Source organism: Myotis brandtii, unplaced genomic scaffold (assembly GCF_000412655.1).
Source record: "Myotis brandtii unplaced genomic scaffold, ASM41265v1 scaffold123, whole genome shotgun sequence".
Taxonomy (NCBI): domain Eukaryota; kingdom Metazoa; phylum Chordata; class Mammalia; order Chiroptera; family Vespertilionidae; genus Myotis; species Myotis brandtii.
In genome coordinates this window covers 6,873,252-6,886,912 of record NW_005354291.1, presented here as the reverse complement: position 1 = coordinate 6,886,912, position 13,661 = coordinate 6,873,252, and the positions used below count along the sequence as shown (strand labels likewise).

The 13,661-nt window shown below is 38.6% G+C and overlaps 1 protein-coding gene across 1 annotated transcript in view; it reads left to right on the top strand.

Annotated features, from left to right (window-relative positions):
- LOC102251172 (protein LEG1 homolog) overlaps window positions 1-4,477 on the top strand; it is a 25,642-nt gene extending 21,165 nt beyond the window's left edge. Inside the window, 3 exon segments of the mRNA XM_014533929.1 lie at window positions 496-596; window positions 3,885-4,123; window positions 4,274-4,477. Of these exon segments, the coding sequence (XP_014389415.1) occupies window positions 496-596; window positions 3,885-4,123; window positions 4,274-4,374 (441 nt within the window). The 3' untranslated portion in view covers window positions 4,375-4,477.
- The last annotated feature ends 9,184 nt before the right edge of the window (window positions 4,478-13,661 follow it).

Here is a 13,661-nt window from a genome sequence, read left to right as displayed (position 1 = left end):
GATGAGAGAGAAACATTGATCAGCTGCCTCCTGCACACCCCCTACTGGGGATGTGCCCGCAACCAAGGTACATGCCCTTGGCCGGAATCGAACCTGGGATCCTTCAGTCCGCAGGCCGATGCTCTATCCACTGAGCCAAACTGGTCAGGGCCCATTTCTAACTCTTAAGACTTTGTGGAAAGTTCATTATATGGCCAGAGAACAACAAGTAAACAAAATACAATGAAATACTAAAGCTCTGGTTCTAAACAGTATAAAATCCTAAAACACATGGTTTATTGCTTTCAAATGTGTTCAGCATCACTAGTAATTAATATAAGTAATATTAAGCTTTTAGGGACTTTTAAGCATTAAATCTTTCATATCTTAACTTTTAGGGAAAAAAACTCCCCTCATTTAGATGTTGAAAAATTATATTTGTAAGTAGAATTGATTTTTCAGGAAGAGAGACAGTTATCATTGCTTAAATAATATAACCTTGTTCTTCTTGGACAGCATTTAAAGTCCGATTCTAGTAGTTTTGATGACCTGCTGAAGTACTTATGGGCTGCACATGTCTCATCCTTGGAGGTTGCTCATAAAAATTTTCACAACAGGTAAGAATGGATCTAAAGTTATTTTGTTTTTACATGGTAACAATATTTCCATCTTACATTACCTTTTTCATTGAAGTGTTTTTCAATTAACCTATTTACCAATATGTCAACTATGGGGGGTATTACATATAAAGAAAAAACTGACAAGAAAATGTTTTACTGGATAAAGTAAAAAGTGTTTTACAAGTAGGAAGGAAAAATATGGGAAAAAGCGGATTTGTATTATAAAGTATAACAAAATAAAAAGCAATAAATCAAAATCAAACCAGAAGTCCAAGAAGACAAACAAACAAAAGGTTGTTTTATCCAAAGCGGTGTTTATAAACCAGGGAATGTAATGACAAATAATTATATGATCTCTGCATCATTTTGATCAGAGAAAATAACTTGGTTAACACATATTTGGAAGGAGCTATCCAAGAGGCATCTTGGTTATCATACTGAAGAGCTAAAATGACGTTAAAAGTCTCCCAATTTTATAGCAAATGAGGTTAAATGAGGCAGCATGACTTGGTCTGGAAGTGAATGACACTATATTTGGGGTAGTATCAGGCATCCAGAGTGAGATCTGGTGTAGAAAGAAGGAAAGGATGAGTGACTGGTTTAAAAAGCACATATAAGCACAGGCACACATGCTTGAGGCCTTCTTGTTAACCACCTAATTTTATCTTTCCCACTGACCACATATTCAATTAAGATATAAACAACAGATTTAGGAGTCATGTTGTTCTGTATATGTTTGCTCTTCGTATTGCTTCGAAGATGATTTGCATATTGGTCCACAGAAAACTTCATCCTCTTGGCATTCTGTGAAATAAATTGGAATTGTAGCCATCATCACATCTTTTTTGTTGTGACGCGGCTGCTTGGCTATTTCTATGACTGCCAATGAAACTTGAGGTTATTGGTCAAGCAAGTAGAGAGGGGGTTGCAACCTAAAGATCATAATTGAGATCAAGTCATTATAGTTTATAGAAAATAGTTTATAAAACAATATTTTTGCAAACATTCCCAATCACATGCAAAATGAGATTCTTCTAGAAAATTGCATTTTTAATATCAACTCTCAGAGGATGATGAGAGCAACCCTCAATATCTGAAATTAAACAACAAAGTTGAATTTACTGCATTTATAGGAAGGGAGAACTACGGCTGGCAGGCCCAGTATCACTGAGCAGAACATTTTTCTCATCTAGTTTTGGGTTATTAGTGAATTGGGTTATTAGGAGATGCAGAGTTCAGGGATTCGTGGATTTTAAGTTAGTTGAGTTACCAGTATGAGAATACTCAGGTAAGATAGCTATCAATTTTCGTTAGAAACATGTTTATACAATGGTCCCCAGTTCCTAATGGCCAGTTCCTAAAGGATTGACTTTCGAAAGATGACACTGATTGGAGGTTTCCCAAACCATTTCCCTGAGACCATTTCCCTGAAGCAAGTTTTTGTTGATGGATTGAGGAAGTCTAAAAATGTTTTGATGACAACTTATTACTTTGTCTTCTCCTAGAGATGAGAAAACTTGTTTTTATTCTTGAAAGTGTGACACTACTTCAAGTGGTTAAAATTTAAGGATATTGCAGATTTTGTTTATGATTTAATTTCTATTATGTGCTTATTTTGTTTGTTTTTTTATGCTCATTGCATTTATTCCAAACTATTGAATGTGACTAATTTGGAAATATTTGATTAATTTTCAATAGATCAAATTTATAAATAACCTGAGGCAAAATAATATCCATATGAATTGTTTGATGAGTAAGTTTAAATGTGTATGTGCCTGTTTTTTTCACACACCACCTCAGGGGAAAACAAATAAGCAAACACCTCTTGTTGATCTTAGTAGAAACATAAGTACAAAAGTTAATTATTTTTTTACTAACACATTTACTTTATATCCTGAACTTCTAACTTTTTTACATGGCTGTCTACATAGGTGTCAACCTATACCTATATGAATATTTTTTAATAGCTGCATGACAGAATCTGAACTATGGATTTTCTTCTCATCTCTGTCAATTCTTACAACAATAAATTTTATAGATAGTAACTCTTCTGAAGTTTACACAGATTGATAGTGTCAGGAAGATTTATGTCAAGGGTTGTCCAACTCCAAAGACTATGCTTTTACCCTTATAGCTCTTCTGTTTATAAAACTATGTATCCTGCAAACTGACATTCAAAGATCCATACACAGAAATCCTCAACACAATACTGGCAAACAGGATTCAGCCACATAAAAAAGGGATTATAAACCATGACCACATGGGATTTATACCAGGAATGCAAGCACTGAGATACTATAGCAGTCAATCTCATAACCCAGATGGCTGTTAAGTGACTAACATGTACAGAGATAAACAGCATAGACATGCTGCACAAAAGAATGATTCACATTCCCAAGATGGAGTGGAACATGGAGAGATTTCATCATGCTACTCAGAACGGCATACAGTTTAAAACTTAACCATTGTTTATTTCTTGGATTTTCCATTTAATATTTTTGAACCAAAGGTAATGAAAACTGTGGATAGTGAAAATTCAGATAAGGAGGACTTATCAGAAAAAAAAAAATACCAAGCTACCTAAAAAGCAAGAAAAATAGTCTGTAAGCTTTTATTGTTTAGTGGTTACCTGAAATGGAAATCACATGTTCCTTTAAAAATATCAAAATTCAGCAGAAATTTTGCTAATCTTCTTTGAATATATCTTTACATCCTATATAATAAAAGAGTAATATGCAAATTGACCCTAACAGCAGAATGACCAGAATAACCGCTGGACCAGTCACTATGAGGCACACTGACCCCCTCTCGGTCCCTTCCCCTGGCCATCAGGTATCGATCACCCGATGGCAAACGGGAACCGGGGGTGGGTGGCAGCAGGGGGCAGGGCCGGCTGTGGGCACCTGGGGAAGATGGCCCTGATCGCAGGCCAGGCCTAGGGGCCATACCTGGTCACAAATTTCATGCACCGGGCCTCTAGTTTTAAAATAATGAGACTTGGTCACATTTCAGCATGTATGCAAATGGAGCAGGATTTATGAAAAGGGAAAAGTATTCTACTAAAACCATTTTTGGGGATGGTAATTTCCAGATTTAAAATTCTAATGAAATCTTTCCAAATTTTCAAATCTAAGAGCTAAAATCAACAGCCAGTTTCTACAATCCATATTCTAAAAAGTAGTAGGATGTAGTTTGGAACAAAATAGCTGTTTTGAAAATTGAGTTTGCAAAATTCTGAGTTGACTAATTATAAATGGGAACTTCCCTCCACCCCTTGTCTTGTAGGTTAAGGTATTATTCTAAACAAGAAGCAGATTTTGGAAGAAATTGGGCTTTGTTTGTGGATTATTTAGCTCCACCCCTCTTTCCTACAACTTTGATTAGAACTTACGAATTCCAGGAAGTTCTGCCCACACAAGTGCTTCTTAGTGGGGATCGACCCCTCTTCATCAGTGACTTTACTGGCTTTCAGAAAAGTGTCCTGCTTACTCTAAATCTTTTGCACATTGTGCATAAGTATACAGGTAAGAAACACTTTAACTTTTGAAAATTCTTATTGTGCTGATTTCATAAGTAATGAAAAAACATTAGAATCATTGTTATAAATCACTACAACAGAATGTCTAAAGAAATAAATTTTATCTCAACTCATAAATATCTTTACTATTTTTTAGGAACACTGTCTTTCATTGTATGGAAAACTTTAATGAAGTCAGAAATTGCAAGAGAACTGTTTCTAGAGATTTTGGAATTCATCCTTCACTATTTTAATTAAGTACTTCTGGAAATCTGTAATAAAACAAAAATCTATGAGAATAATTCCTTGAGAAAAAGTGTTCTCAACAATTAGTCTTGCATATTTGCATAATTTTGTCTTGTCTATGCCTATATTTTAATTCATGTTGTTGTTAATTTGTTTTTAATAATTATTGAATTAGCATTAATAATAAAATGTTTACTGTTCAATGAAAATGTGGTTGAGCCCTGGCTGGTTTGGCTCAGTGGATAGAGCATCGGCCTGAGGACTGAAGGATCCTGGGTTCGATTCTGGTCAAGGGCATATGCCTGGGTTGTGGGCTCAATCCCCAGTGGGGAGCATGCAGGAGGCAGCCAACCAATGATTCTCTCTCAAAATTGATGTTTCTATCTCTCTCTCTCTCTCTCCTTTCCCTTCAATAAAAATATATTTTTTTTAAAAAAAGAAGAAGAATCTTGGGCTCGCTTAAAAAAAAAAAAGGAAGAAAATTTAGTTGAATAGTTGAATAAATGCCAATAAATTAATAAATATCATAAAATCTGGCTTGAATTTTGGATGCTATTCTACCTAAATTAATTTCATGGAATTTGAAGGAATAGATTTTCATGGTCAATAGCAAGAGGCAGAAAATTTTAAATAAAAATTTAGATGATGAATTTGGATTTTTAAGACACTTAAAAATGAACTATTAATTTAGAAAGTATTTCTTAATCAAAAATGTTTTGGAAGGCTTTCAGTTCTCTCAAAGTTAGAAAAAGTTATTTTCTAAACTTCTTTTTCTAGTCCATGCTTTTTAAAAAATATTTCAGGACCATACAGGGCAAAAATTCTCACTTTTAATAAGAGATAATGTGTACTGACAAGAAGGTGGCTTTCCCTTGGAGCGGCTTCCTCAGCCGCCGTCCGGACTAATAAGAGATAATGTGTACTTGTTAGGTTAGGTGGCTCAGGAGGCGGCGCAAGAAATAGAGAGTCCAGTGAATCAGAAAAGAAAGGAAAGGAAAAGGTTTATTTCTGCGTCCCCGGGAGACCCACGTACCCCCAAAGATAGGGCACATGGATTCACGCCAACAGGAAGGGGAGCGCTTTTTTTATAAAAAGTTGGGTGAGGGGGAGGGGGGGCCTGAACTGAGGAATTGTCTGCCGCAGGGATCATCAGGGCATTCAACTAAGGAATTCTCTGCCTCAGGGGATGGGCGGGGGTATTCAGAAAGAAGTCAGTATCTGTGTGGGGGTATGTGGATAAAGTATTTCTTAATCAAAAATGTTTTGGAAGGCTTTCAGTTCTCTCAAAGTTAGAAAAAGTTATTTTCTAAACTTCTTTTTCTAGTCCATGCTTTTTAAAAAATATTTCAGGACCATACAGGGCAAAAATTCTCACTTTTAATAAGAGATAATGTGTACTGACAAGAAGGTGGCTTTCCCTTCTGCTGTCCTCATGGTGACTTCCTTCCACAGCTTGTTTAGACGGCTTTACATAGGGCCTCAACTATAGGCAAAATATATCCACTAATGAACCATTTGGAAAAATAAAATGAAAAATTTAAGGCAAACGTTAGATATTGTGGTAAAGTAATATGGGCACCAATGTGTAAAAGATGAATTTGCATCTAAGCTCTTTTATTTTTCTAGCCAGTGTTAGCTGGTTAATCCTTAGCAATTTATCAAATTCCCTTGTATCACAGTATACTTCTTAAAAATGAAAAGATTGTAACAAAAATGAAGATAATTGAGAGTCACAAGATTTTGGTTATAAAAATTAACTAGTTCACTAACCAGAAGGTGGTGGACATCCAGGATAATGTGTACAAAATAGTACTTGTGGCACAGAGTACATGTTTGATGAACAATACATCAATAACAACTCATTATATCAAAACTCAATCATGACTATAGCATAAACGCCAGGAAGCCCAAACCATGATATGTTATTGTTGACAGAAAACAGGTTGCCTCTGGATTAGAAAACAGACCATTTATTACTCATCTATCATCTATGACCTGATTTGCACAGGGCGATGCAGTGAAGGCCAGGTGATCACCTTGGCATGCAGTGGAATTACACCACAGGAAAGGAATCCTGAAATGAGACTCAGAATGCATTTAGAGCAGCTGGCATATCAGCCCATTTGCTAGACTCACACATGCAAGAGAGAAAAAGAGAAACCTCACCTTTACTTTAAAGGGAAGGCGGCGGTGGGTGGGGACGGTGAGGTGCAAGAAGGTAAATTCTCTGACTACACATTCAAAATACTTCCTTTCAATAGAGATTAATTTTTTACAGTAATCCTTTGTTCAGTATCTCAGAGACAGGCATCTGTTCTATCATGTTCACCGTGGCAAGTCAGTGCTGCGGCAACACCATAAATGAGGCCACTGCTCAATTACTATGTGTCAAATCAGTTCTGAAGGTTAGGGATGATTTTCAGAGTTTTCTGGCAACTCAGTGTGATTATAATAAACACACAGCACAAGCAAAGAGGGAAGAGCTTGGCCTGCATAAGTCTATAGTCTGTGTATTCCAAATTATGGCCCATAAGGGCAGGTCATAGTGCAGGGGTTCTGAATCGACATCTGTGCATCACTCTTGAATCCTCTGCCCCTGCAGCTAGGACCAGTTCCACACAGGCTTTGACCTGCTTTATTCAGGTGCAACTGGCAGCTGTATTTCAGTCCCTCCTTGAACCTCTTACTTCTATGCTTCTGCTGCTACTTAAGATACCTGTCAGACCTGTTTTGTACTCAGACTTGTTCAACCAGAATGGCAGGAGAGTTTCTACCCATTAGATCACCCTTGTAATAAAAAATTATACCCAGGATTTAGTTTACGGAGGTATGACTGACTGAAGACGTGGGCAGGCCAATGTCATTGAATGAATTGATTACTTAATGTCTTCTAAGAGAAGGCCTCACGCCATGCCACACATGGCTCAGGGGAGCAGATGACAGCACTGAGGAGAAGGCATAGATCTTTATTGAGGTTTCCTAGGAAAAGCAACACAGGGCAAGGTAAACAGCCTAAGACTGGCTGTGGATACCAGAGGCTAAAACCAACAGTAATTAGCATATTATGCAAAAAGACCCACTGGAAGGCCAATGGACTTTGATATTCAGCAGGGCTTAAAATCAGCATAATATTGCCCTGCTGTGGGCTCAATGGCTGAAGGCAATTCCCTAACCTGATAATCCTTTTACTGTTTACCAAACTTTACCTTTGATATGCCTGTATGCATTCCTAACGGGCAAATGTGTATTCAAATGAATAAAAGCTGACAGGTCCAAGGTTTCGGAGAGCTTCTCCAGTAGAGGGAAGTTTCCACCTGGCTCCCATGCCTTCTAAATTCACATTTCTTGTCTAGTGTTTTCATTTGTGCACGGCCCCTTCTTCAGATCCTGAACCCTAGCCGTAAATGGATGTGACATTTGAGCATGTTCGGTCACAGCCCCTCTGCTAGAGGCTGGACCTCCATGGATGCTGGGAATTGGAAGAAGACATGAGTAGCTGCAGGCATATAGGAGAGACTTTATTGCAGACCAAGTAGTCATTACAGACACAGGAGCCATCAGACAAAGCAGTTCTTGCTAACACAGTAGCAAACACAAAATAGCTACGCACTGGCTGGTCAGCAACACATTTTTATACCAACTCAGACAAAAGAGGCTTCTTGGCTGACAGTGACATCAGTGTTTGGGTTATAGGAAGGTACGCTTGCACAGTGCGTACAGTAAAACTGCTGTGTCATCGCCTTTGCACATACGTATCACACATGGGCCTTGAATATTTGGCGTAGTCTGGTCGAGGTCCCCACAGGGCAATAGGGCTGGTCTCTAGCTGACTGCTATCCGGCTCTGGAATGATTTAGGTCAGGTGAATTATTGGCTTGGTGTGTGAAAGATAAGAAAGTGGATGGGGGCACAGCCTTGGATATGTTCATCTGTACATGAAAGGCAGATTTTAGGTGAGCTGTCCACTACCTCCAGCAATTAGCTAGCCTGAGAGGGGAAGTTCTTTCTTGGTCTGTAAAGCCCCCAAGAGATGTGAAACCACTATAATATACACAATGTAAATTTTAAAAAACATAATTAATTCACATTGAGCAATGGATAATGAGAGCACATGGATAGCACATGCGTATCACACATGGGCCTTGAATATTTGGCGTAGTCTGGTCGAGGTCCCCACAGGTCAATAGGGCTGGTCTCTAGCTGACTGCTATCCGGCTCTGGAATGATTTAGGTCAGGTGAATTATTGGCTTGGTGTGTGAAAGATAAGAAAGTGGATGGGGGCACAGCCTTGGATATGTTCATCTGTACATGAAAGGCAGATTTTAGGTGAGCTGTCCACTATCTCCAGCAATTAGCTAGCCTGAGAGGGGAAGTTCTCTCTTGGTCTGTAAAGCCCCCAAGAGATGTGTAACCACTATAATATACACAACGTAAATTTTAAAAAACATAGTTAATGCACCTTGAGCAATGGATAATGAGAGCACATGGATTAATACTTCTCACTTCCATGGTTCAAGACTCAAAGTGCCAAGATCCTCTCATAATGTTCTAGCCACCCTTAAGCTAACTTTTTCTGAAGGTCCCTGAATAATTTGTAAAACTATTCCTTTTCCCTGCCAAGAACAGGGTAAGTATGTCTTAACATGAAGAATTAGTGAGTAATAGTGTTCACCCCATTTTAAAGTTCAAGGCTATGGAACACTTTCATAAGATGACCAGGAATCCTGAATTCTGTTTGGGTACAGAAGGGCTCACCAGTACACTTTCCCCAATCAGAAGAGCATGACCAAATGCCACTCTTTCGGGTTCCCCAAGATCTTGAGCCCTGAGTATGTGTATGAATGTTGATCTCTGATGAATGCCAGGCAATTTCTCGGTCATCATCAAATTTCCTTTGAAGGAGGGAATGAGGTAGAGATGAAGATATTTCAGGAGCTGCTGCTTTGTGTATTCCAAGGGAACATTTTTAAAGGATTTATTAAGGTATTACATTTTGAAATAACTTCAAGGCTGCCAGCTGATTCTGTAATACTACAGATATATTTAATAAGATATTGTCATCCACACATTTATACCAAATCCAATTTTCCAGAGCTGTCTGACTGCTCTCTATCTATGAAATGGACTCTTTTTTGCTTGGTAGTTCAGTTTGTTCATTTAATTCCACATAGGAGTGAAATAGGGATGGATTGAGCAAAAAAAGAAAAAAAGAGAGAGAGAACTCATGGACAGAACAGCAGTGTGGTGATTGTTGGAGGTGGAAGAGGGCATAGAGGGGATAAATGATGATGGAAAAATTAAATAAAATAAATTCAACTTTTCTTTCACACAAATGAAATTTATATTCAAGTGTTATCAAATTTTAAATCTTACCACTCAATCAATTGCATTCATTAGCTTTTGGTTTACCTATGCAAACAAACAAACAAACAAATTTAAAAATCACCGGTTCTCATACTGGCATTTAATACAGAAATTGTTAATTAATTTTAAAAAGTAGGTGGCACCTGGGAAAGATTAGATATGGTCACACATCATGGAGTATTGTTACTCAGGGAAAGAGAAATCCATGTACAAGTTACCTACTGTCTTATGATTTTTCCCTTGCTAATAATATCAAGATTTGAAAAATCTCATCAAATAACTGGAGATTTCTGAATATTAGTCAGATTCTAGGTCTCTGGAGCATAACATGATGAATTCTCCAAAGATGTGTAAAAGATCTTGGTACATGCCTAGTGCTCCAGGGACAAGTTTATTGATCACATGCATCATGAAATTTTACTTCTGCAGTAGAAATGCAAGTTTATACTAAAATTCACGAAATGATGTTGAAAAAAAGATTCAAAGTCAACTGGCCAATTTTTTATATAAGGCTTTCAGGTCTCCTTACGTTGAAAGTCATGCTGTGCTGTCCCGGTGTGGCTCATAGTTGAGGCATCAACCTATGAACCAGGAGGTCAAGGTTCAATTCCCAGTCAGGCCACATGCCCAGGTTGTGGGCTCGATCTCCAGTGGGGGGCGTGCAGGAGGCAGCCAATCAATGTTTCCCTCTCATCACTGATGTTTCTGTCCCCCTCTCCCTTCCTCTCTGCAATCAATTTTTTAAAAATTTATGCTGTGCTATGTGGAATCCTGCTGTTGTAAATCACAGCTTTATAAAAGGGAACGGCATGGCTGCATTGTGTCCTAATGGTTGGTGGAATCGGGGTGGAGATGTGGATTCAGAACCAGAGTCATGGGCCAGTTCTGCATCCTATGGCTCCCTCTCCAGCCCAGCAGCTGCAGCACAGGCCTCGGGGATAAGCGCGCACGCCCTCAGGAAAGGGCTCTAGTGTTTACTTAACTTCCACCTCATTTGTAGTAGCAACTGTTTGTTCCCCAGAAAAAGAGGCTCACATACTAATCTCACATGCAAACCTCAAAATCTAGCTCAATTCATACTGTTTCTGAGAGCAAATGACTATTTTCTGGAGGCGAATTTGTTCCACATTTTTTAAATTTCAGCTTTTGTTAATGTCAGTTTCTTGAACATCCATTGGAATGAACCTTCAAATGTATGCAATTCTCTTACTGGGTCCATGAACTATGTAAATAGGAGGTTATAAATGTATTGCCAATTTATGATGCTGTTTAAAGATCGTTATGGAAAAATAAAATGTCCTTAGATTTTACAGTGAAATATGTACAATGATGAAATTCTCTAGATCACCACTAGATGGTATATAAAACCTATTAAATATAGTACATTACCCTGTCATTGCTGCTCTCTGTTTCAGGTTTTTCCCAAATGGCATCTTAATGATTGCAAGTCTAATTATAACTAATTAATATTAATATTACAATTAATACTTATTTAATGACTTCCATAGACACTGATCCAATAATACTATACTAGCTGAGTGACCTTAGAGAAGTCACTCATTCTCCCTGTACCTCAGCTTCCTTACCTGTGAAATGGAAATAGTAACTACCTACCTAGCTCATAAGAGTTGTAACAATTCAGTGAGTAAATAGGTGTATGCATTTAGAGAAGTCTTTGACACTTTATAGGTTGGCTATTATTATTTGCCAGACACTCACTCTACATGACACCTAGATATAAAGTCTGTATATGCATGTATGTCTTCTAAATGTTAACTTTCCCAAATTCAGAACTGAGATTTGAACTAAGGTCTCTACTAGTCCACACTATGACACCATATGGCCTCTCAGTGTGCTGTACTGCGGTTCTTTACACATTCAATCTCTATTAACCACTCCGTCTTTAACATTTCTTGAGTGCCTACATGTACCAGAAATTATGGGAGATTCTGAGCATGTTTCCAGCCTCTATGGAGACAGGCAGATTCTGCCAGCAAGAAAAAGGGGTGAAATTCATTAACTGTTAGGCAGGCAACTATCAATGCTGCACATTCCTCCAAGAATTGTTTCGTTTTGTTTTATTTTAATATGGGCGCTGCCTTAAATTAAAAAAAAAAAAGAAGGAATTACTAATATGGAATGCCCCAAATTCAAGCATATAGAAGACCAATGTTAGAGAAATAGTAAGGCCTTTTTCCCCTTGAAATCTTTCCTGACACAGAGTGTTTTCACATGGCTCATTTGCTGGCACCTCTGAGTCAACATCCTCTTTCTTGGAACTGACCTTTTCTCCTCTCTGGTCACATGGTTTGAACGGGAGCTCTTATGTTATTTCAGATCTAATCCCCAAAGCCCCACTCTTCCTGTGATGTTGATGAATCCAGGATTCAATCACGTCTTTGTGACTTCTTACAGGGTCAACCATGTCATGGTAACCTCTTGGCTTTGGCTGAATACACCAAGGGTGAGCCTCCGGCCTGAACAGACTGACTCTGAATCCTTCCCCGGGTTGTTGTTTTATTTCCCAACTAGAATCCGCAAAGGCCAGCCAGTGCCTCCCTGGTAGTGGGAGCAGCAAGGTGTGGGTTGCAGCTGCTGGGCAAGTAGCATGGGAAGCTGGCCTCCTCAGGTAGGAGAAATGAAGCTGAAAAGCAGAGGAGCAGAGATAAAGGGCTGAGACAGAGAGGCCTGACCATGGTCCTGTTCCCGGTTCCTGCTGTTCCTGGAGCCTGTGACAGCCCTGCCCTCCCAGAGGTTGACTAGTCACACTTCTTTAATCACACTTGACAACAAGGCATCCTCCAGTAAATACTCCTTTTTGCCCCAGATAGTTTGATTTGAGTTCTCATCACTTTGACCAAAGGAACTCTTACTAATCCAGGTGGTCACTCATCCTATCCACTCCAAAGTGTAACCCAGCTCTTTACGTCCTTACCCCTAATCTGTCCAGGTCGAATTCTCACAGTAGGCGGGTATAACACCAAAAGAGAAAAAAATGCAAGGAGCCCAAAAGGTAAATATGGAGTTAATATGTAAAAAGCTGATGGCTCATTAGGACTAAGAAGTATCGTGAAGGAACACACCTTCCCAGAAATGCCACGTGCTCTGTAAATGGATATTACCTCTGAAAGCCGCCACTTCAGTCTTACTCCAAGTTTAGAGGGCTCAGCTCTCCCAGACTTTCTGCTACTGGGGGATTTCAATAGTTTTGCAGTGTAGGTGAGTGGTATGACTTTACTTCATTAATTTATAAAGGTTTTGATTGCAATCTCTACAAGCTAATTGAATAAGCATTTTTTTTCCAGTTATTTATACCCTCAGAAATACCAGACTAAAGCAAATTCAGGATACCTGTTTCTAGGGCAAATACCTAAAGAAATTAATCCCTTCAGAATATTTTTGTGTGTGTGTGGCTCTCACTCTAGATCTCATTCTCACTCCCCTTCTTGTCTCAATGGAAAAAATGTAAGGTCCTGAGATTCCATTATGCCAATGTGACATTTATGAAGCAGAGCCTTGAATTGCAGATGTAGCGAGGGGTATAGGGCCAGCTAAAACCTGACAACTCACTAGTTTTGTGACTCCTTTAGACACAGAATGGACATACCCTAAATTAATTTGGAGCAGCACACAATCACTTCTCTGCTATTTAGTGTACAGTTCAAATTATGACTTTCTTACACATTTCCATTTTTTGCTCATTTTGTTCAAATTATGGCTTTTTTACGCACACATTTTCCATTTCTCAAAAGGTCACAGTATTCAGAGTGTCTATGAAATGCCACTTCTTTTACTGTGCTTAATACAGCCAATTCACTTTTGTGAATCTAATCTAGTAAAAGAGAAACATGCAAATTGACCACACCTCCGCTATGCCCCAAGCCACGCCCACCAGCCAATCAGAGCGACTATATGCAAATAAACAACCAAGATG